The sequence below is a fragment of the Corythoichthys intestinalis genome, chromosome 12 (genome assembly GCF_030265065.1).
Source record: "Corythoichthys intestinalis isolate RoL2023-P3 chromosome 12, ASM3026506v1, whole genome shotgun sequence".
Lineage (NCBI taxonomy): Eukaryota > Metazoa > Chordata > Actinopteri > Syngnathiformes > Syngnathidae > Corythoichthys > Corythoichthys intestinalis.
Genome location: NC_080406.1, coordinates 45575010 through 45597982, shown reverse-complemented (window position 1 = coordinate 45597982; position 22973 = coordinate 45575010). Strand labels below are relative to the sequence as shown.

Here is a 22973-nt window from a genome sequence, read left to right as displayed (position 1 = left end):
TATATACAGTTTGTGGCGTCCAGGTGGGTACAATTAAATCACAGTAATGTACTGTTTTCTTGTTGAGTGTGCATTATCATCAACAAGTTGGCGTTGTCCTACTAGACGCTACAATAATTATATATATATATATATATATATATATATATATATATATATATATATATATATATATATATATATATATATTATATACAGTAAGCTAAACCGCGCTAGGCATTATGGGAAATGAAGTTTTGAACTGCTATGTTTGGAAACATGCTGGTTGACTAGTTCGTCAGTTTATTTCGGTTTTTGTTTGTGTGCAATCTATAACATTGAATGAGAATATCAATTGAATGGGAATAATAATTTGTCAAGGACAATTTATAAAAATGTTTAGTTGGCACATAGCCTACTGTGTGTATGTGTTTTGATTTTTAAAGTCATTATATATATTTTTTTTCAAACTGCATTTTTCCATCCAGAGTGAGGGGGCACACTTTAAATATATCAAAGTGATATAGGCATCTTTGAGTGAACTTCGAGTAAAATTCAAGTATCTTGAGGCTGGGCTGAGTGTCCTCTTTTTTGGAAATCAAAAATGGTCACCCTAATCTATATATAATAGGGATATGACAATAGACACGGTTCAGTACGTACTTCGGTACGGGTGTCACGGCATGGTGCAGGTTCAGTACAACAGGAAAAAGGAGCATTTGAAAGTTTAAGTATACCGTTACACTCTTATATTGGTGATTGAAAAAAGGTGTCAAAAATGTTTTGGGTTTTTTTAATGAAAAAATCAGTTCAATCCAATCAGTTAGTATAAACATCTTTGATGTGAAATATGTTGTTAAATGTATAATGTAATAATTTGTAGAACATGAAAAGTAACGTCAGTTACTTTGCTGAGTAACTAATTACTCTTACATTGTGGTAACTGCTGCAGTTGGCTGGGAACCAATTCAGGGTGTACCCCGCCTACTGCCTGTTGTTGGCTGGGATAGGCTCCAGCACCTCCGCGACGCTAGTGGAAATAAGCGGCATGGAAAATGAATGAATGAATGAGGTATCTGAGTTACTAACTCAATTACTTGTTGGGAGAAGTAAGTGGTAACTGTAACTAATTAAAATCACAGGAATGCTAAGCCAAGCCAAATGTTGCAAGTTGAAAAACAAAGAGCATTATGTCTTTTTATGTATGGGGTGTAATAGTTCATATGGATGAACTGCATTGAACCTTTTTGCTTTTGCATGTTCAGTTCAGTTCAGTTCAGTTCACTTGCATACCTTTTTGGGTATTTTTAATGTATTTTTCTTCCTCATAAAATTGATCACTAGCGCGATCTAAGCGCTCTGTGTGGAATTAACCTCCTGGGGGAGTTATAACAAGCACCGATTAAGTGTCGGACACTATTGCTCAAGAGGGCTGCACGCGATGAGTTTGGAGGCGTGACAAACGACATCACCGCAAAAATCATGACCTACTGTATTTCACTATGGTCTCCTGTTTGAAAACACCTTTTGGCTTCACTATTAAAGTGACTAATGAACAAAGGCAAGAGTATAAATCAAAACGTCTCTGTTGACATTGCTCCATGATGATCATATATGCAGCAGCAAACATATCTAATTTGTTAACCCACCTAAAATGGCATCATTGGCAATGTATCTATATGAAAGAGAATCAGCCTGATAGCTATTTTGCAGTCACTTTACCGAATGTGCTTGAAATGACAACTCACGAAAACAGATTCACTCACACTGACATCAAAAATAAGAACAAGAAAATAAAGTTATTCAAAGTCACCAAGTCTCAAAAAGTTTAGCTTTACATCTCTGTCGAGTTTCTTTTTTTCAACGTTACATTGAATCCTCTTTGTAGTGCAAAAAACAGCCTTGATTAAAACAGCTTCACACTACTTTTCTTAACCTTTCCCACACAATGTGGTAGAGCAATTATTGACACACTGATGAATTCTCATGCGGCTTTCTCATGAAGACGAAGACACAATTAGAGAAAAGACTGTGCTTCAGGCCAGAGCAAGGGACCTGATTAAACAACACTACATTGGATTATGTCACATCACCCTGTTGCCATAACAACCTGCAGCAATATAAGGACTCTATTAATGTAAAGGAGGAGGGTGTTGTTTCTAAGGAAACGGGCACCAAGCGAAGAAACAGCCTGTAATGGTTGTGTTTGGAGGCCCCTGGTAAGCAAATAACCCTAACCTCTGGCACTTTCACTTCTTGTATTTCTTGATAGAAACAATCCGTTTCACTCATTCGTGCTCAAATAAAGTGCCTAAAATATTTTGTCCCCATAGCTCTATCCTCTCTCCTCAAAAAACCTGGCAGATAAAAACCAACATTTTGACAGTATCACGTCTTCTACCCATGCACCAAGGAACTGAATGTGCTGAGGGCTCAAATGTGTAGGCATTTATTCCCCTTAAAATTATTTTCATTGGCTCCGACCCTCTCGGTTCAAAAGGATTGGACGTCTACTATTGATAAACTCATTTAAATTCACAAAAGAAGGATTATTGGACGCCACACAATTGTATGTCTAATTGTCTATTATCAGCTTGGGAAGGGCAACAAGCGCTCCTTTTTAAAGGTGGTGTTAATGGCTGGCGGCCATCTTGGGTCTGGCGACCAGCAGTTGGAAAAAAGATCTCGACAAGTACATATTGCTCAGCATCGGCATGTTATTTCGTAGTACTCTTCAATATCAATGACGCCATTTTAGTATCAGTATTGGTGCAACACTAGGCATACTTATTACCTGCTATTAGCTTAACGTAGGGCTGCAACTAACAATTATTTTTATCATCAATTAATCAGATAAATGTCACATTTTTTTCAATTACCTTCACAATTTACCTTTAAGTTTTTTTAGGCATGTAGTGAAGACAAAATGGATGACTATTTCCTTAAAAAATAATATTTTGTTACAGCTTCCGGACTTAACTGTAGTCTACAACTGTACTGTTTTAAATACATACATTTTGTTTTTAATAACGGTTCTTAGTATAAAACTTCAAAAGAATTTCTCAGTACATAAATCAGACAAAAGTCCTGTTCATTAAAATCAAAGAAAGTGCTGCTGATGTGTCAATGAATCATTTTTCTTGAAACAAACCAAACAACAAAATCAAATAAGGATATAGGAAATAAGTTTTCTTTATCAAACATTTGTTCATCAATACAATCCAAATCCAATTTCAAAGCACACTCTCTTATATGACAATTTACATTTTGAATAGGAGCTTGTGTTGAAAGGAGAATCTAAAAGCTGTTTTATGAATGGGTTTCTGTTTGTGGTTTCTTAATAAAAAGAAATGAGACAACTCAACTGCTAATATGTTTCTCCAAACACAATACAAACGGACACTTAAGACACTGGTTAGCATAATCGCTAAACAGCTTAATCCTCCGTGCTAAGTAGTGACGTCTCGTCAACAAAGAATACAAACAATACAAGTGGCTTCATTTACTCACCTAAGACAGAGGCACAATAGATCTAACGATACAAAAGACAATCTAACTTTCTACACTTCGTAATACAGTTTTATTGATTCAGTAGCCTGAGTGTAGCAGTGAACTCTCTCTCTTTTGTGCTAATCACTGTCACGCACACAGACTCGCATTACACACAAACAAGGACCCAAACGGGACTACTCATAGTTGCCGGCAAAAATCGATTATCAAATTCGTTGGCAACTAATGTATCAATCCATGTAATCAATTAGTTGTTGCAGCCTTATTAAGCTCACTTAGACTGTAAGATGTCAAAAAATTGGCAAAAAGCAGATTTTGTTCATGTCCTAACTTTGACCTAATAAAAATATAATGAAGAAATCTGATATTTACAACTGAGAAGTTGTATACAGCATATGTTATAATTTCATGAATTTAGACAGGTTTAAGGTGAAGAAGGTCCTAAACGATTAATTGGTTATCAAACTAGTTGTTGATTAATTTGTCAATCGATAAATTGTCGATTAATTAATTGTTGCACCACTAGCTTAAAGTGCTTCTGAATGAGTTACTCAAGATAAAATTCTGATGTTATTTCAAGCTCCAAATCCTGACTAGGGTTGGGCATCGTTTGAAATTGAATGATTCCGGTTTCAATTCCGGTTCCATGTTTCAATTCCGGTTCCGAACGATTCTCGATTCCGATTCTTTTAAACGGCAGGGTCCCCCCCAAAAAAAGGCAGGGTAAAAAAAATCTTTACTTTAAAAATTTATATTAATGTCTTAACTTCTCAATTTTTTAAAAAATTATATGAATTTAAAATTTATTATTTTTATTATCTATATGAATTTATAATTATTATGATTTAATATTAATACAATTAATATAAAATGTATAAATTATATGAACTTCTCACAGGGTTATTTTTAACCTGTATATAAATATCAATCTTTGAACTTGAATGTGATGATGTTTCTTTCCAAAGGAGTGAACTTTTCCAAAGATGTTTATTTTTCAAAAGCTCACGGAGAAAACATTTACTTATATTCTTTTGCCATACATGTACCTTAGCTGGGAGCTACAACGAAGCATTAGTATAAATTCTTCTATTGATTATAATTTGATGTAGATGAGGTTTCCTTATTTGTAAAACCGATTCTGTTGTGTTTACAGACACATGCAATGTTTGTTGTGAGAATACCAGTTAGGCCAGTGAGTGGCGCTGTAGGATTATGTACGTATAATGCGGAGAAGAAGAGATGAGAGCTTCTGGCTAGGAAGCTTTGTGATGTGATGCTATGTTTTCACTGCTACGAGTTCATTAAAAAAGTAATCGAATGCTTCATATAGCTCCTTCTTTCCAAATAAGCAACACAACAGATTCCAAAAAGAAAATCATTTTAATACTGTTGATTTTAATGGAGGCGTCCACTGCTTTAAGATGGCGGCTGTTTACTACCGCCAGCGAATCTGTCATTTCGCATCTATTTCTCTTTATATGTTCCAACGCTGCCAAATCTGTCATTTTGCATCTAATAATATAGTATATAGTAATAATACGACTTATTCTCGTACTATTCTCCATCCATCCATCCATCCATCCATCCATCCATCCATCCATCCATCCATCCATCCATCCATCCATCCATCCATCCATCCATCCATCCATCCATCCATCCATCCATCCATCCATCCATCCATCCATCCATCCATCCATCCATCCATCCATCCATCCATCCATCCATCCATCCATCCATCATCTACTGCTTAATCCGGGGTTGGACTGCGGGAACAGCAGAAGGCAGATTTAATGTATTGTTTTACTTACCTGGTTCTGATGGCGCAGCATGTCAACTATGTAGCACTCGGCTAGCTTTGCACTTGGCACTTAGGCTGTATTCCATGAAGCCGGTCGTGCATGATTGGCCGTGCAGCCACCCTTGCATGATATAGTTGTGTTACAAATGTTGTACTGAGCTGACTGGTCATTTTTTTCCCTAAAGTTAAGCCAAACTTTTGAGCGCCGCAGCACCGTGTCCATGGTTGTAATGAAATTGCAATGCATAAACACACGCTTCTTGTAGCTTCTTCGTGGTTTTCGGCAGTATTTTTTTCCGCTCGGCGGTCAGGGCATCGAAACATGGAATCGAAATTTAAAAATTCGAATGGTTCCGGGAGAACCGAAGTGTTAGAACCGGGTCCTATCGATGCTCAGTGCTTGATGCCCAACCCTATTCCTGACATTTGTTTTTTACTTTATAGATAAAGCCTAAACATTTAATATATTCTTTCAAACTGTTAAAACCTCTTTCCAGCTTGTCTACAACCTCGGATTTAACATTTGTTCTAAAAATACTATTGCTAAAATGAAAATACACTCCTTAAAAAAAAAAAAAAAAAAACTAACAGCAACAAAAAAAAGACACTTTCACTGTGTAATTATCTTACATAAACAGCCCCTTGCTGAGGCCAGTGCAGGAAAACAAATGCAAATGTTCTCTTTACTGCTAAACATATCATCAGGTTAAGGTTTCCTGCTGCTTTCCTGGCCGTTGTACTGAAGAGTGCTTATACAGAACAGTGCAGTGTTTCAAAGGCTGTTTTAAAAACCACGCTCTCTCCCAACTGGAGGAAATGCAAAATTGGAGTGCAGTCTGTTGGGTACAAATCAGATATGTTTCGTTGCTTGCATACCCCGGAAGGCCAATAATGTAATCGCTGTCAGTTTCATAACCTTTTGGCTGCATCAAGTTTTCTTCTCTTATTCGTTTTTTTTTTGTATTTCTCTTTCTCATATTTATTTTGCGATCTGTATCAGTTGACCATATAATATTGTGGGTTGCGGACAATAGTGCAGTTATATTCTGCTCTTTCGAGTATTTTTTTCAATTTAGTCGTGAGCCTTGGTATTATGTGAACTGTGCATGTATTAACTTTTTTATTCATGTTCATGTGAGTTTGTCTGTTGCAATATACGATGATCCGGCATACGTGCGAGAAAATAAATGGTTCCCCTAGCAGTTAACTCATTGGCTGCCATAACGGTGATAGATATCCAATCCAATTTGACTGAGGGGTTCTGTCAAATTGGATTGGACGTCTATCGCCAGCAATTGTAGGGAAACATGATCACTTAATGCCAGCCATCCCAGTTAAAATGGTCTTGAGGAAGGCAATTGTACGATCGCTGCCTGAATTTCAAGGTACAGTATTTAACTTATAATCTGCCATTGACAACAATAGAAATCCAATTATTTTAAACTGGGAGGACTGACAGTGAATGCTCATCTTTCAGTGCCATTGCCGATGCTAGAATGCCGATCAAATGGGCTGGGGAAGGGCCGGGGCCCTGGGGTGGCACCCACGCGGCATCTCCATTCGCCAGCGGGACTATCACATGTTAGATGGGACTCATGCATGACAAGGTGAAATTAGACACACTTAAGTAGGAAACCTCGGTGTCAGGATTAGCAAAGAGACACCATAGAATAGGGTGCCAACATACTCACATTCGCACAATACTGGGTTCTAGACCACATGGAAGATTTAGGTACACTTCACCCCTTCCAATCACTTATCTCTCGGACACCCCCCCACCTTTCCTAGGTTACCAGGCCCCCCACATGGTGTCAACCAGAAATACAACTAGCTAACGATAGTTCTAACATATTCATAGTTAGTTAGAGTAGGCGATTCATGTACAGTGTATCACAAAAGTGAGTACACCCCTCACATTTCCGCAGATATTTAAGTATATCTTTTCATGGGACAACACTGACAAAATGACACGTTGACAAAATGAAAAGGAGTCATTGTGCAGCTTATATAATAAGCAGCATTGCTGCAGAGATTGAAGAGGTGGGGGGGTCAGCCTGTTAGTGCTCAGACCATACGCCACACTCTACATCAAATTGGTGTGCATGGCTGTCACCCCAGGAGGAAGCCTCTTTTGAAGACGGTACACAAGAAAGCCCGCCCGTCTCATCAGACCATAGGACATGGTTCCAGTAATCCATGTGCTTTGTTGACATGTCTTCAGCAAACTGTTTGCAGGCTTTCTTGTGTACCGTCTTCAGAAGAGGGTCTGCAGCAATGCTGACAGTACTACTTTTGTTGCCAGGGGTTTAGATATTAATGGCTATACTTTGAGCTTTTTTGAGGGGAAAATAAATTAACTCTGTTATATAAGCTGCACACAGACTACTTTTCATTGTGTCAAAGTGTCATTTTGTCAGTGTTGTCCCATGAAAAGATAAAATTAAATATCTGCAGAAATGCAAGGGGTGTACTCACTTTTGTGATACACTGTATTTCTTGTTGTTGATGTGCTTTTTCTGTCTCTCTCTCCCTCTTTTCTTTTGTTTCCCCATAATCCCTTTCTGTTCGCTGCTTCCTCTTAATAAATGAGGTACGTTGAATGATCGCAATGGATGCATGTCATACTCCTATGTGATACATTAAAACTGTTTAGATCAATCGGACACTCAGATCTCCATTCTCCGTGTCAAGCAGCTGAACAACACAGGTTAAAAAAGAAAAAAAGAGAAAAAAACAAGAATTCTAATCAATTTGGACTGGGAGGGGCAAATGAACATATTTTGATTTGAATAAATATTTTGTTATTGTTCCAGTCTTTTGCACTTTTCAAATAGCTTTAGAAACTATCAGTCTTTTATTTATTCATTTATTATTTTTTAAAATGAATCTTAAATGCTTATTGATCAATTATCATTCACTGCCATCCTGTTCCAAATGGATTGGACGCCTAGCACAGTGAACGGCAACAAATAAGTTAAATGACTGCCCCATAAAATGTTAATAAATCAATAAACAATAAGTAACAATTTTAATTTATTTTAAAAAAATAATTGAAAGGCATATAATAATATCAAATGTAAATAAAATGTGAATGCAGTTATCACAGTTGGTTGTTGTTGGTTTCCTGCTTTTACGTGGAAATAGGTTTTAAAATAAAAAAGCGTGAGTTAGACTCTATTGCATGTACATAAATGCCATGAAGTTTACTGTAGAAATGGCCCCTTTTTTTGTAATATTTCATTAAATTTACTAGAAGTATTTTGGTACTGCGATGACAGATGTAGTCCACTTTTAAAGCATTGAAATCCCTCAAGTTGTTCCGGAGCAATGACAAATTTTACCAGCCGAGCAATGAATGCTTTATACAACCCATAGTTGTGAAAGCGGTCATCATCTTTGGAGTAGGCTTCAGCATGATGGAGATTTAGGTAAACTAATGTGAAATGTTGTAGGTAAACCTTCTTAATACCACTAAAGCTATTACTAAGATATTTAGCCGTTTACATTCCGAGGTCGATAGAGTACACGGCAATTACTGAACTGCACACACCAAAAGAGTATATTGGCAACAACACTATACACACGTCAAATGCTTCATATAATTGACAGAGGGGCCGTATCAAACTTTTAAATGTAAAAAATATATTTGAGGACAGCGTGTTGAGCAGTAACTGATCTCATACTCCCTCTGATTGTTGTGTAATCCAATTGTCTCTTTACTTTGTTTTGAGCAACACAGCAATGGCGCAAGCCGCTTAAAGAACGTCAGGTAAAACTGGTTCTCTTTGCTCTTGGGTTCAGCAGGTGAGTAAAAAGATTCTTTTCCAAACCTGAGTCTAATTATTCTTGAGGGGAACGAGATGAAAGGCCTTGCTCGGCTGGTTTCTTGCAAATTCATGAGAAGTGGATGCATGTGTTTTAATGGCATAAGTATTGATCATGCTGAAACCAGCAAGAATATAAGAGTCTCTCATAATTTCTCGTAGCACACCCAGCAAGAATGTCATCGTGTGTACTGAAAATGACATAGTAGTGTCAGCAAATGGAAATCCAAAAAGCCCTCTTTCACCCGTCTCCAGTAATTAACTTTGTGGTTTTGCGACATGAAGATTGTAAGTCATAGAGTGGGAAAGCAAGAGTGGGAAAATGCATCCATATGCATGTTGCAGCGACACTGTTGTTGAGGTCATGATGACTAACAAGCTGAGTTCCATCAAGCCCATCTGCCAATGGGGAGATGACGGCATGCGAGTGTGTTTGTCGACTATGTCTAAAAGAATAAACTAACAGATACATCAGTGTGTTTTCTTGTTGATGTTCCTACTTTTTTTCTACTTGTGTATTCTGTAATATCGAAACAAGAATAGGAATATTTTTGTTAGCATACTTGATACCAAGTATTAATTTGCATCATTTAGTAGAACTCTATTTGCACTTTAGCTAAATCACAGCACTCACCAAATGACTAATTGTACCTTGTTTTTTAAGTATTTTAATTGAAATCTCGAAACAGCTTTACTATTTTAGCACATTTGTTTATGTTCTTTTGGCCACTTTGCTTGGGGTATAGAAGACCTTGTACATACATATTGTGCCATATCATGCTGAAATCCTTATTCGCAAGGAGGGGAAAAAACTATTATTGCAATATCCTGAGTCTTTTGCACATTAAAAAAGCCATCAAAGAGAAATGGTCCATTAATTTTGTCATATTTGTTGGACTGAAGTTTGAGTTTATTTCAACCACGTATGTTTTACCTATTAAGCTTGTTACATGCATAGGCAGAGTTTTACTTTTGGGGTGGGGTGGGGGGGTGGGGGGGCAACATGTTGATGATCCTGAAACGCAGTGTCAGCAATAAAATTAACTTACAAGAATAATTATAATAAGTTGAACGTGAGCGTTTTTTGTTTCCCATCATTTTTTGGGGGAATTGTAAATCAGGCTGCTTAGGACAGCTATAATTTTCGCCAAGATCGTCATCCATTTAATATGGTACACCCACCGGTGGTGGCTCTGTTGTACAGTTAGTGTCTTTAGTGGGGCAAATTGAACTCCGCTTACCATTTTGGCGGTGCTCTCTGGCGTTTCATGGTCCACATTTTCAATCCTTGGTTCTTGCTCAGGAGTTGTTGTCGCTTTTGAAAGCTTAGGTTTGAAAAAAATTAGATATATCCATCTTGCCTCTTCGGTCCTCAGGTGGTTTTGGCCAAGCCAAGCAAATGACCTTCTAAGGTGCTAGTCACATGATATGTTCGAAAAATAATTTTGACCCATTATAAAAAATTTGTTTTTTGTTAATTTCATTTATTTTGTTGTTTGTTTTATTGCTTTACAACTTTTATAGATAATAATTTACCGGAAAACTCTTAATTTTAAAATCATATGCAGGAAAGTCAAATACATGCAATGACACTTTTTGGCCACCGGGGGTGGGGGGGTGGGAGGCATGGCCCCCCCCCAAACTTTGGTTACATGTCTTCTGTCTCAAAATTGAATTGTAGCTCCAGATATTGTTAGGATTAAAAGGATCAAAACACGTATGCAGTTTGCTCTACTTATTTCATGTTTACAATATGTGGAACTCTTCATTATTTATCAATATAAACGAACCTGCTATTGACTCAGTGGCTGCCGTTGACGGTGCTTTACATCCAATCCATTTGAAGTGGGAACGAATGTAGATTTCGCTGCCACCTCCCACTTCAAATGAATTGTATGTCTACTGGCGATAAAGTCATTTTAATTCAAAGCAGGATGATTAGATGTATGTGTAACTGAAAGCAAGGTGTTTTGAAACTCAGTCTTGAAGAGTACATAGTATCAATTCTTAGTATTCACCGATACTGATTATGTAATTTTAGTGCCTTATCGGTAACGATATCGGTGCAACACTAGTATAAACTAGAAGATTAGGACAGCTTTGGGACCTGGACTGCTTTAAACCACATATCTTCACAGAATTACATGTATTGATTGAACACAACTACAACTTTCAGTATTCACATTGGAACCTCCTCAACTTTGGTCATATGTCTGTTCAGGTCATTAAGCTTTAAATGCAGCAGGGTGATTTGTATGGATGCTACAACACTATTAACTTTCTCCTCACACTCACTCTGTTCTCCCTTTTGTGCACAAATCTATTGAGATAGCGAGAGACCTATGGCACCATCTGCCCAACTCAATACATATTCACCCAAAAACAAAGTACAGGCTTGTGATACATATAAAAAATCAACACAAAAGTCACCCTCGGTTGGGTGTAGCCAGGGAGCACCTTAAGTGAGTTGATGTGCGTGGGGTATGTCCGTGTATGTATGTACTAGGTGGTCTAAGCAGTGATCCTTCTGTAAGCCCTGGTCACCGTAGAACGCTGAAGGTGAGGTAGCAGAGGGATAAAGGGCCTTTTATCAGATTACAGTTCATTCTCTATCTTTCGATGTCGTCCAGCAGCACTGAAGACTGATTTCAAGCTCTTTGTTCCTTCTCATTTAAGAGTAATAATAAATTAATTTGCATCTGGAAGGCGGATCGATACTCCTTCCAACTAATGTCACTAATGTGGTGAACTTGCAAATGGAAATGCATGAAAAGTACAACTTGAACCAGTACACTCAATATTTTAAATATTTTACCAATTTGTACTTTTACCTGGGTTACGAATCAGTTCTGTTTCTTAGCAGGGCGACGTAACCTGAATTTTCGCTTAAGTCGGAATTAACCTTTTAAGTACCCCAAGACATCCCCTGAGTCTAAAATAACCGTCCAAAAACATGCCTTATGCGTCATATTAATAAGATAAAGTAAAAAATAAGGTACTGTGAGGTACGTTGTGTTAAATGCCGTTATAGTCAGGCATTAAAGGAAAAAAAAAAAAAACTATTCGGGCTTTACTCGCGAATGATTCGCCTTGCTGAGAAAAAGTGCTGTAGAAAGAGAAGGGAGGTGAGAGAAGGTGGATATCATGGCTGCTTAGGTTGCTGGTGTCCCCTCTCTTAACGCGAGCCCGCCGTCCGAACTAAAAATGTACGGATCGGTACTCGCAAGAGGAGTCCAAGTCGGGGGGAAGCAGCAGCAGCATGACAACAGGCGGCGGTGACGATGCTGGGGGAGGAGGGGATCCTGACATGGCAAGAACTAGGTGTGGATGGCGGCCAAGAGTCCAGCGTTGTAAAGTTGGAATCACGTATGTCAGGTACGTCATAACCCGGGGACTACCTGAAAAAGTTAGTAGCAAGTCTTAAGGGTGCTTGAAAAGTTTTGCCAAGCAGAGACTAGGCGGAGGCTAAGTGAAAATGCACTATTCTACTCAGGGATGTGCATGAACGTGCACAGGCACTCGTTTGCCCAGAGTGTTCAACCCCAAGTCTGTCTATTGACAGTAAGAAAAAGGGGTTTTGGAACCGTCTCAGCTAAAATGTCAGAGCTCTGTGTGCTCAACAGGGCATTGGTGGAGCATGCATGGTGGGCACAAGTATTTTAAATTAATTTTAAAAATCCCATTTAGTCCCTTTAAATGTTGTAGCCACAGTAGTGAACACGTTAAAGCTCAACCAAATCTTAGCCATGACATGGGATGTAATGTTCCAATAGTGTGCCAAAGTTAAAAAAAAAAAAAAAAAAATCATCAATACCGAATGGAATGCTACAAGTCTTCATTTGAAACACTTTAACTTATTGGCTGCCATTGATGGCAACAGATAAATCAGAATTGAGTTTTTTATACATTGACCTCGCAGTAATTATCACGGTGTTTTGTTGACAATGACTTTCTAATTTTCTTGTTAACCCTGTTTGTGTATTTAAGCTGCCTGTTTCAGTTCAGTCTTTGTCAGGTCATTGTCTAAAATGTTCATTGGTTGTGTAAGTTTTTGTTTGTTCTTGGGTTAAACTTATTTTGTAGAATGAGTGTTGTATGTAAATAAATATTATTTTAGTTTTTGCACCAGTTCCCCTGCTTTGCCGGCCTTTTTTCCAGTTCCTGCATTTTGGTCCACTGCCATTTTTCCTTGCCTAACCCACATATGACATTCCTATTACTTGGAAAGGGTTTAATGTTTATATACGTACTATGTGATATGTGTATATTTATAATTGACTAACTGGCTGTCATTAGCTGTGTTACATTACCCCTGGAAACGCGTGAATTTCAGAAAAAAATAAAAACAAAACACTGAAATATCGCAAAAATGTATTTACGATTAAAGGATCTTCAGACGTCTCGATGTTGGTATATGGCAAGAGCGTAATGGAAACACCTTTTATGAAATTATATGCCACAGGATGTGATGCGCCTAGTCACATGATCACTTATCCGTAAACAACAGGTTTTGGGAGAGTTTCTTCCTTCAGCAAAATCTTGAGATTTCATGAGAGTTTTTTTATTTTTCAAAAAAACTGTAATGGAAACGCAACTATGGAATGTGTGTGATGGATGAACTGGAGATACTGTTTTTACATTGATATCATAGTAACTTTGGCATGTTACCACTGATAAAAACAAATCAAGAAGCTTCCTACTGTTAGAAATGGGCCTGTCACGATAACAATTTGTAGTAGGTGATATATTGTCTCATAAATTATTGCCGAGATGCGATATTATTGTAATTTTTAAAATTTATTTATTTTTATTTATTTATTTATTTTCCCTTCAGGCATGACAAATCCAAACAAACATACAGCATTTATATGTGTTTAGAATTAATTCAACCTGAAAAGAAAAGGGCTGACTTGACAAGCCGAAGCTTATTGAAACCCGTCCCCAATATACCATAAAGGACACAGAAAATATCAAATATCAAATTTTAAACCAATTCAACCACTTAATGTATTGACAATAAATCCTAATAAATCTCCCATTCAAATGCAAAAAAAAACAAAAAAAAAACAGACACACAATGCATTAAAAGTCATTTAAAAGCTTGCTAAGTGCAGAATATGAAATAGGTGAGAAACCCAATGCCATGTTTGTTCTCTGCCAATTAGAGCCCATCAAAAGTGTTTGATTGATCCAAAATTACTGTTATCTCATCCTGCAAAGTGCGCATGTTAGCGAATTTGAAGCTTTTATTTTGAAATGTACACAGGAAGTACGTTTGCTAAGCTGCTAATCGTAAGCGTTACTAAGAGAAAACAAAAAGTGCGATTCTCTTTTCATCATGCAAGTGTTATCAGAAATGGATTTTTTCTTTTTTTTCGCATTGTTTGCAAATGCTCCGTGTTTCTATGTTTGAAGTGTCACCTTTAGTGGTTAGTACATTGTCTTTTTTTTCCATTAGCCTCAATGTAGCAATGCTAATGTTTTACAATGTTTAGTCATAGACTTCATAATGGTATTGACAGGTCACATCAGGCACATATTTAGCCTCCCCTTCGAGCAGGGGGCCACCCACATCAAGAGGAGCTATTCAAAAACACACGCATGCAGCTTATGTAGTGCCAGATTCAGTTGAAAAAGAAAGCTGTACCGCATAACAACAGGAAGGTTTGTCTCCGGAGTGATTTGTTCAAGGATTTAAGGTAATCATTATATTTTTCGTACCATGCATGCATTTTGAAACGTGAACAAAAATCACTGGGAGAAACTAGCTTTGTCCTTCGACATATTTACATAAAATAAATGCTACCTGCATGCGACTGTTTTATGCCCATATCTATAAAGAATTCAGGAATTTAAGCATTTATTCACAAGAATTTCAACGTAAAAAGCTATTTGTTGTGGTAAGGGGGCGCTGCAGTGTGACTAAAGAAAAGCAGCACATTCAACATACTTAAAATAAATGCTAACTGCCCTTTTTTTTTTTTTTTTGCTTTTAACCAAGAATCGAGACTGTTTTACGTCCATATCTATAAAGAACAGAGGGATTCACACATTTATTCACAAGAATTTTCAACGTAAAAAGCTCTTTGTCTGTGTTTTAGGCCCAATATTAATCAGCCCCTTCCCCCATGTCCCGTCAATACCATTATGACGTCTGTGGTTTAGTATACAGGGTTTGGTCAAAATAATGGAAACACCAAACATTTTGGCATCACAATCATTGAACATAATTGTTAAAGAATGGCATGAGGAATATTATAATTAAACTGAGCATCTCGTATAGCCGGCACAATCCCCAGACCTCAACATTATAGAGCATTTATGGTCAGTTTTAGAGATTCAATTAAGACGTTGATTTAAACCGCCTTTGTCTCTAAAAGAGTTAGAGCGTATTCTAACCGAAGAATGGCTTAAAATTCCTTTGGAAACAATTCACAAGTTGTATAAATAAATAACTCGGCGAATTGACGCTGTAATTGCCACAAAAGGCTGACCTGCACCATATTAAATTAGTTTTTGCTGGTTTTTTAAGGTGTTTACATTATTTTGTCCAACCCCTGTAGATATGTTTTATTATTTTGTGTATCTGAACTTTAATTCTACAGCGTTTTGATGACCAATTAACACCTGTGAAAGGATCTAGAGTCTCATTTGTGATCAACATGCACGTGTGCCGAGCGCACAGAGCACACGCACGAACAAATGTATGCACGCAGGCACATGGCGATAAATCGCAGCCCAGAGAATTACTGGCCCATTTTTATTTACCGTGCGATTAATTGACTTATTGCATATCGTGTCATGCTTAGTTAGAGCGGCTTTATTATTATTATTTCATCAATTACACATTGGCTTCCAATGACAGCGATAGATGGACAATCCATTTTGACTGATAGTCAAAATTGATATCTCTCCCCATCAAGGGCACTTTATCAAGCATGGTTACTCAATGTCAGAGTCCCGAAATACTGGCAGATCGTGTTTTCATCCCCAACTTAGATGTTGGCAGTGTCTACAGACGCGCTTCCTATGGAGAATGGCCTTGCTACAAAGCATTATGATAGCAAACAAATGTCCACACAAGCTACATTGCCGGAGGGCACACGGATGCACACTGTGAGTCACATCTGATGCTGTCCTCATTACACTAACTGTGGCTATGTCGCTATTAAATCACATGGTCAGACAGAATGTACCGTCTGACTTGTGTGTACATGTGTACAACTGCGTGTGAGAATATGCCAATAGGAAAGACAACTCCAGTGTTTATAATGAGATTAGGATTGACTTTCTCTCCGACAGTCTTCCTTTCTTTTACTCATTTAGTTCTTTTAATTCCCATTGTATCCATTGCTTTGTCTTGCTCGACTGATCTATGCCCCTCTGGTAAATTTATGACAACACAACCTTTTTATTGTTTTTCTGCATTTTTAAATAAAAATGCGTCTTACTACAGAAAAACTTTGACAAAGACAGTCTTGTAAATGTTTTGTGCTCACTGCTCAGTACTGAGAAAAAGTCTTTTTAAAAAAAAAATTGTTCTAAAAAGATACATAACACCGCTTCCTGCAGGCAGCTCAATAGTTGCATCTCTGTTAATGAATGATAAAATGTTTATTATTAAGCCTTTGGGGAAAAAAAACTAAAACCAACTCAGGTTGTGAGGCTGAACGGTAAATTCTTTCGGACTTCTGAGTCATATTTTCTTGCGTCAGTTCAATTTCTCAAACAACTAAATCCTCTCAAGATGTGTTACACTGCAAAAATGAAAAATGTCAGCAAGAGATAGACTTTTTGACATCTGGCCAAAATGTTCATCAACTCTGAGCTTGTCACTTTGGTGAAGGGCTGAGGAAGACTGCTTGGCTTTTGATTACAGTTACATAAGAGCATTGTACCATACTGTATAGGGCATCACTCAAAAAGCTTTCAAGATTGATCTTTAAATACAATGTACTGTACTGTATACCCTTACACCGTAATACCTTCCATTATCCGGTTTGCACTCCTAATTTTTGCATGCTTTAAGCAATAAGCAGAAGTGCTTCTACAGTGCTCATCATTTTTGCATTGAATTTAAAGTTAATTTACATTGCTGTCACTTTATTACTGCACCATCTGTGTTCTGCACGCATAAAAATACTGTATCTCAAGTTAATTGTGATATTGTACACCCAATGAGCTTTTAAGTGCGTTTTACGCAAATGATGTTATGTACTACCTTTAAATTTTTTATTGATGTCACAATTCCAACCCATTTAAAAGAATGTCTGTAATAAGCATGCACGCACACACCAACAGTCGCGCGCAAACACCCACCAACACACCTACGCACTCACAATCATTATCACCTTCAACATTTTTCTTAAAAAACAGCTACATTTTGCCTCACTGCCTTAATTATAAATCCACATAAAACTGTCAAAAAGGTTTCAACTGCTAAACATTTTTTGTCTGTGAATAATAGTCCAAATGAATTCCTGATTGGATAGTGTGGATCCTAAACTGTACAGCTTCAATTTTCCTTGAACCGTTTTACCAAAGCACAATAAGACCTTAAGAAATGACTGGAATGATGGATTGCCTTTGTTTTCTAGTTTGGATGGCTGTATAAACTTGATGGATGAGCTGTTAAAATTCTCTGTCAAAAGTTCGGCTTTACATGGTCCAGCTGAGAGATGAAGAGACTAAAAGAGTGCAGATCATCGAATTGAATAGAAAATCTAGACTGGAAATTAACTCTTTCAGTGCCACTGACAGTGAAAGACGTCCATCATTTTCCACCTTCTACTCTGAACGTAAGTGAGTTTATCATTACAAGACTTCCCTCACAGCTCAAACGGATTGGACTTCTACTAATGATAAACTATCAGCATCAATGGCAGCCAATGAATTGATAGATATCAGTACTTCACCCTTGCAGAACAAAGCTATAACAAAATGTAAGCTACACCTCATTAGAGGTGCAACAATTAATCGATTAGCAAATTAATCGACAACTATTTTGATAACCAGTTAATAATTTAAAACCTTCTTCACCTTAAACTTGTCTAAAATTCTTGAAATTCTAACATATATATATAACTTTTTAGTTATAAATATTATCAGATTCCTTCATTATATATTTATTTTTATGTATTTAAGTCAAAGTAGGAAATGAACAAAAATCTGCTTTTAATTTGGAAAACAACAATTCACATTTTTGCCAATTTTCAGAAATCTTTCTGTCTAAACTAGCTTCTTAATAAGGCTGCAACAACTAATAGATTAAATCAATTAATAAATTATTTGCCAGTCTTCCATTTTGTCTTAACTGCTACTTACAACGTGCTGAAAACAAGTTCAACGTGAAGGTAATAAAAAGAAGTGACATTTATCTGATTATCCGTTTTATTAACCGTCCAATTAATTGATTATAAAAATATTTGTGAGTTGCAACCCTACACCTCATTGATACCAAGTTAATGTAACTGCTTTGACTCCTTCAAAAGGGTTTAAAAAAATGTACTTTGCAATAGGGGGTGGAATTTGGAGCCTTTGGGTACCAACCAATATGATACAATTTGCGATACAAGGTTTACGATCACGATTATCTTACAATACGACGATACAAGAATTATCAACACAAGGGTCAGCAAATCAATCTATGATATTCTATACAATACAACTTTTAAAGAGAAAAATTTAAAATGTTTTATTTCTTGTTCTGTCGCGGACAGTCTGTCAAAAACTTCTGCTTTCCTCCCAGACTAGGAATACATTTCAGTGCAACATTTCTGTAAAAAAAAAAAAGAAAGAAAAGAAAAAAGAAAATACAATAACACTATATTAATGCTAAATTTTGGTAAACAAATAAGTGTCTTTCTTAACTCATTGCCTGCCATTGACAATGATAGATGTCCAATTTATTTAAACTGGGAGGACTAGCTTTCACCTCTCACATCTTTAAGTACTATTGGCATCAATGGCAGCCAATGAGTTAACATAGACACTGTTCTAGTGGAAAATTTCATTACCACAACCTTTATAAAACACTGACATCTTTTGAAAACGATACATCGATTCTTGGCGTGAGCATATCGATAACCTCTTTGGATACAACGTATTGTGATGCATCACCACATCTATAAATTGTCACATCCCGACTTTTGTAGTGCGCTGTTTTTCCACTTCCAAAATTCAAACCTAACCAAACATGTTCAAGAAACTCACAGTGTAAATGTGTTTTCATGACTCCATTCATTTTCTATACTGTATGTCCTTATAAGGGTCACGGGTGAGCTGGAACAAATCTCATTTGTCAGGCTGGTCACCAGCCAATTGTAGTGCAAAAATAGACAAACAATGCTCACAAATATACCTGAGGTCAGTTTAATCTCCCCATAAAAAAAATAAAATAAAATAAAAAAAAAAACCTAAAAGCACAGGAAGAACATGCAGTCCTCCAGACTGAGAACTCTCAGGTATCCTCATCAATTTCACGGCCCAACATTTAATTATAAACTGTACTTGTAAATATTTCAACTATACTGTACTGTATTTTTAATATCTTTCAGACTTTCACGCAATCGTAGTTGCAATGTGATTTCAGAATTATTTGAAAGAAGTGATGCCTGTATCCTTAAAGATAGATAGATAGATAGATAGATAGATAGATAGATAGATAGATAGATAGATTATAAATCGCAAAACATCCCATTGTTTACACTCTGTTCAACCCAATTAATATCACCATATGGATTAAGAGCATCAAACTCAGTTAAAATGTTTCAATTATTAATTGTCAGACACGGTGAGGAGTTATCTCGACATGGTTCACAATTGTGTAGTCCCATTTTAGAGTAAACATAATATTTCCAAATGAAAACAATGGATAGCAAACAATAGCATACAGCTGACAAAGAGTGTGAGTTGTCTCACATTCTCTAAACGTATAACAACAAAGATGGACGATAATCAGCATGTAAATCTGTTTAATTATTTTCCCTGAAATAATCTAAACAAATTAGTAAATGTAGCCTAAGTAAAAATCTCGTTTGTGTTTCGTGCGCCATGCTTGCTGCGTGTCAGGACAAAGAAAACTCACCTAATAAAGAACATGATCGAATGTTTCCTGCATAGTCCATGAAAAGAGAACCAAAGGCAGAATCATCTTCTTGTCTTCTTGGTCAGCTTGAAAATGACCACATTTCAACCTCACAGCATGGGGCCAACCAGAAGAACTCCAGGAAAACGGCACACAGCTCTCAACTCCTCTTATCCACACGTGGAATATTGTGTTTGTCCACGGGGAAAACGGTGTGTCACACGCCTTATGCAATACCGAATGTACATAATAGTCCAGGAATAGGAATAAAAACCGAAAGGCTACCCTTTTAGTGTGTTTACATCGCGCTCCCTCCCCTTAAAGCACTCTCTATGAGCTTCCTTTGTTGTCAGTGTCTCATCGTGCAGGACGGGCCAAACCATTCCACGGCACTAGAGGGGAGGCACGAGGGGGGAGAGATCCATTTCATTACGGGAGACACGAATGAGCTTGGTGACTCGTAGCCAAATGTTGTTATTGTGAAGGATAAAGGACTGGGGGAGGGTTGGGGCTGGGGGGCACAAGTGAGTAAAGAGGGGGAGGAGGCAAGAATGGGTTCGCATACGGAAGATAAGAGATGAGAAAAAGAGCAAGTGTTCTGGTTCAGGACCGTGGAGAGTTCCCAACAAAGCTCAGAGAAAAAAAAGAGCTAATAAATATTTCCTTCAGTTCAATAAATGGCAACAAATCAAATGATGGGAAATGTTTTGAAAAAAGAAAAGAAAGTTTCAAATGTTCTCGATTATTATTTCACGAATGATATTGTTTGACAAGTAAATAAATAGGACACAACAAAGCTAACAGTGGTCACTAAAGTGGACAGCTATTCAGAAGTTGAAACTTAAGACCTCTATATGGCAAGCGACAATTTTTGGTCATTTAAAAATACTTAAATATTAGCAATTATTGTATTTTTTAAATATATGCTTTTATAATTCTAAATAAATTTCCAAATCAATACAATATTAATAAAAATGAAATGACTGTTTAGATTACCACAATTTTCGGACTACATACCGCTACTTTTCCCCTCCGCTTTGAACACTGCGCCTTATTGTCCAGTGCGTCTTATACTGTATATGGCGGAAAACACAGACAAGGCTGAAAAAGCAGTTTCTGCTCTTGCACCCCTCTTTAAAATAACCTGCTATATTTTAAGCCAAAAGAACTGTTTTGTTTGATGGAACAATATGTCTATATGCTGCCATGGCAGATTCATGGCGCATTAAGCCTCCGAACTATTTTTAATTTGTCCGTTTTACCCTGGAAACCCCAGTTTACAGACATTGCGTTTCAAACCAGACACAAACAGAAGGTGAGTAATTATATTTATTATTTGAAATGTCTGTCATTTTTAGCTTAGAATTATTTATTGAAGTCTAACATCAACTTGTCGAACGTTTAGTTAAAAAAAAAAAAAAAGACAAAAAAATATTCACTCGCATATTTCTGTTCATAAGTCACAGATATCTACCTCATAACGATTGCTTTATCGTATTTTTTTTTTTTTTTTTGTTACTGTCGAATTTCCCCCAATAGTTTAGATGGTAAATAATCGATCCAAACAGAGAAAAATTGAAAAAAAAAAAAAAAAAAACATTTAAAAGGGTAATTATATGAAAAAGAAAATCTCAACCACTCCTTGATGTCTGCGATTTCTGCATCACGACCCTTGTTATATTATGTTTCTCCCCACAAAACCCCTAAAATCCGACTGTTGCCATTCACAGCTGTGTCTTGACACTCGGTGATACATGCTACATGGAGCTTTTGGATCGAAATGAAGTAAGTACACAATAATATCTCGTTAAAATCATGGTGTCTTTAATTATGCTCTGTCATGCTCTCACCTCCAGTTAGGTTTTAGCTGATTTTTTTTTTTTTTTAAATGCCCTCCTGTTCCAAATTTTTCTTCCCCCAGAAAAAAGAGATTTTAGAGATAAGCTTTCCAATGATGTATCACACATGCATTTAGGACAATTTTGAAATTTGGCCAATTGGGGGTCTCAGAGCAGAACTTCAAGTCACCTCAGTGTTTTCCACCATATGGATTTTGCAGGCTGATAAGGTGTATGTCTTTAGTAGGGTTGTTAAAAGTACTGAATTGTTTTGATACTGAAATGTTGTGTCGAGATACGATATTTGATTACTCACTTATCTAATGGTTTTTGGGCTATCACAGGTTAGGAGAATTTTGTTCTCATTGGGGTTAATTTTATTCTGCATGACTCTTGATATTAATGGAGGATATTTTTGCATTCCCCTTGTTAACTCATTGGGTGCCATTGACTGCGCTTGACGTTAAATCCATTTGAAATGGAGGGGTTGCTAGCGAATTAACATTAATTCGCTGCCACCCTCCCTGTTCAAATGGATTGGACGTCTAGTAGTCACAAACTCTTTTAATAAAGAGTTTTAATTTTTCATTAGCACAAGACTGGATGGCTAGCATCGTCCAATGGCACTGAACGAGTTCCTAAAAAACACTGACACACTTTTAAACACTTTTTTTTTGTTTTTGAGTATGTAGTCTCGTATTGGTATTGGTTATTTTTATTTCTTTATTTTTTTTTAGTATAGATTGCGAGTTGAAAATATTATAGTTTCACGACAACAGTAGTCTTTAGGTGTGACTATCCCTGTGGCTTATAGTCCGGTTCAGCTTATCCGTAGACAAATGGAGTTTTTGTGTCAAATTTGTGGGGTGCGGCTTATAGTCCAAAAATTACGGTAATTTAAATGACTAAAAACAGGAATAGAGACTGGTAACAGCCCT

The 22973-nt window shown here is 36.9% G+C and overlaps 1 protein-coding gene across 2 annotated transcripts in view; it reads right to left on the bottom strand.

Moving 5' to 3' along the window:
* Nucleotides 1–20528, bottom strand: part of LOC130927427 (transmembrane protein 198-B-like) — a 49857-nt gene extending 29329 nt beyond the window's left edge. For both annotated transcript variants that reach the window (XM_057853246.1, XM_057853245.1), the window contains exon 1: nucleotides 20198–20528. Coding sequence is in view for 1 of the 2 variants with exons in the window: in XM_057853245.1 (XP_057709228.1) it covers nucleotides 20198–20211 (14 nt within the window). In the remaining variant the exon portion in view is untranslated. The remainder of the gene's footprint in view (nucleotides 1–20197) is intronic.
* Nucleotides 20529–22973: the final 2445 nt, after the last annotated feature.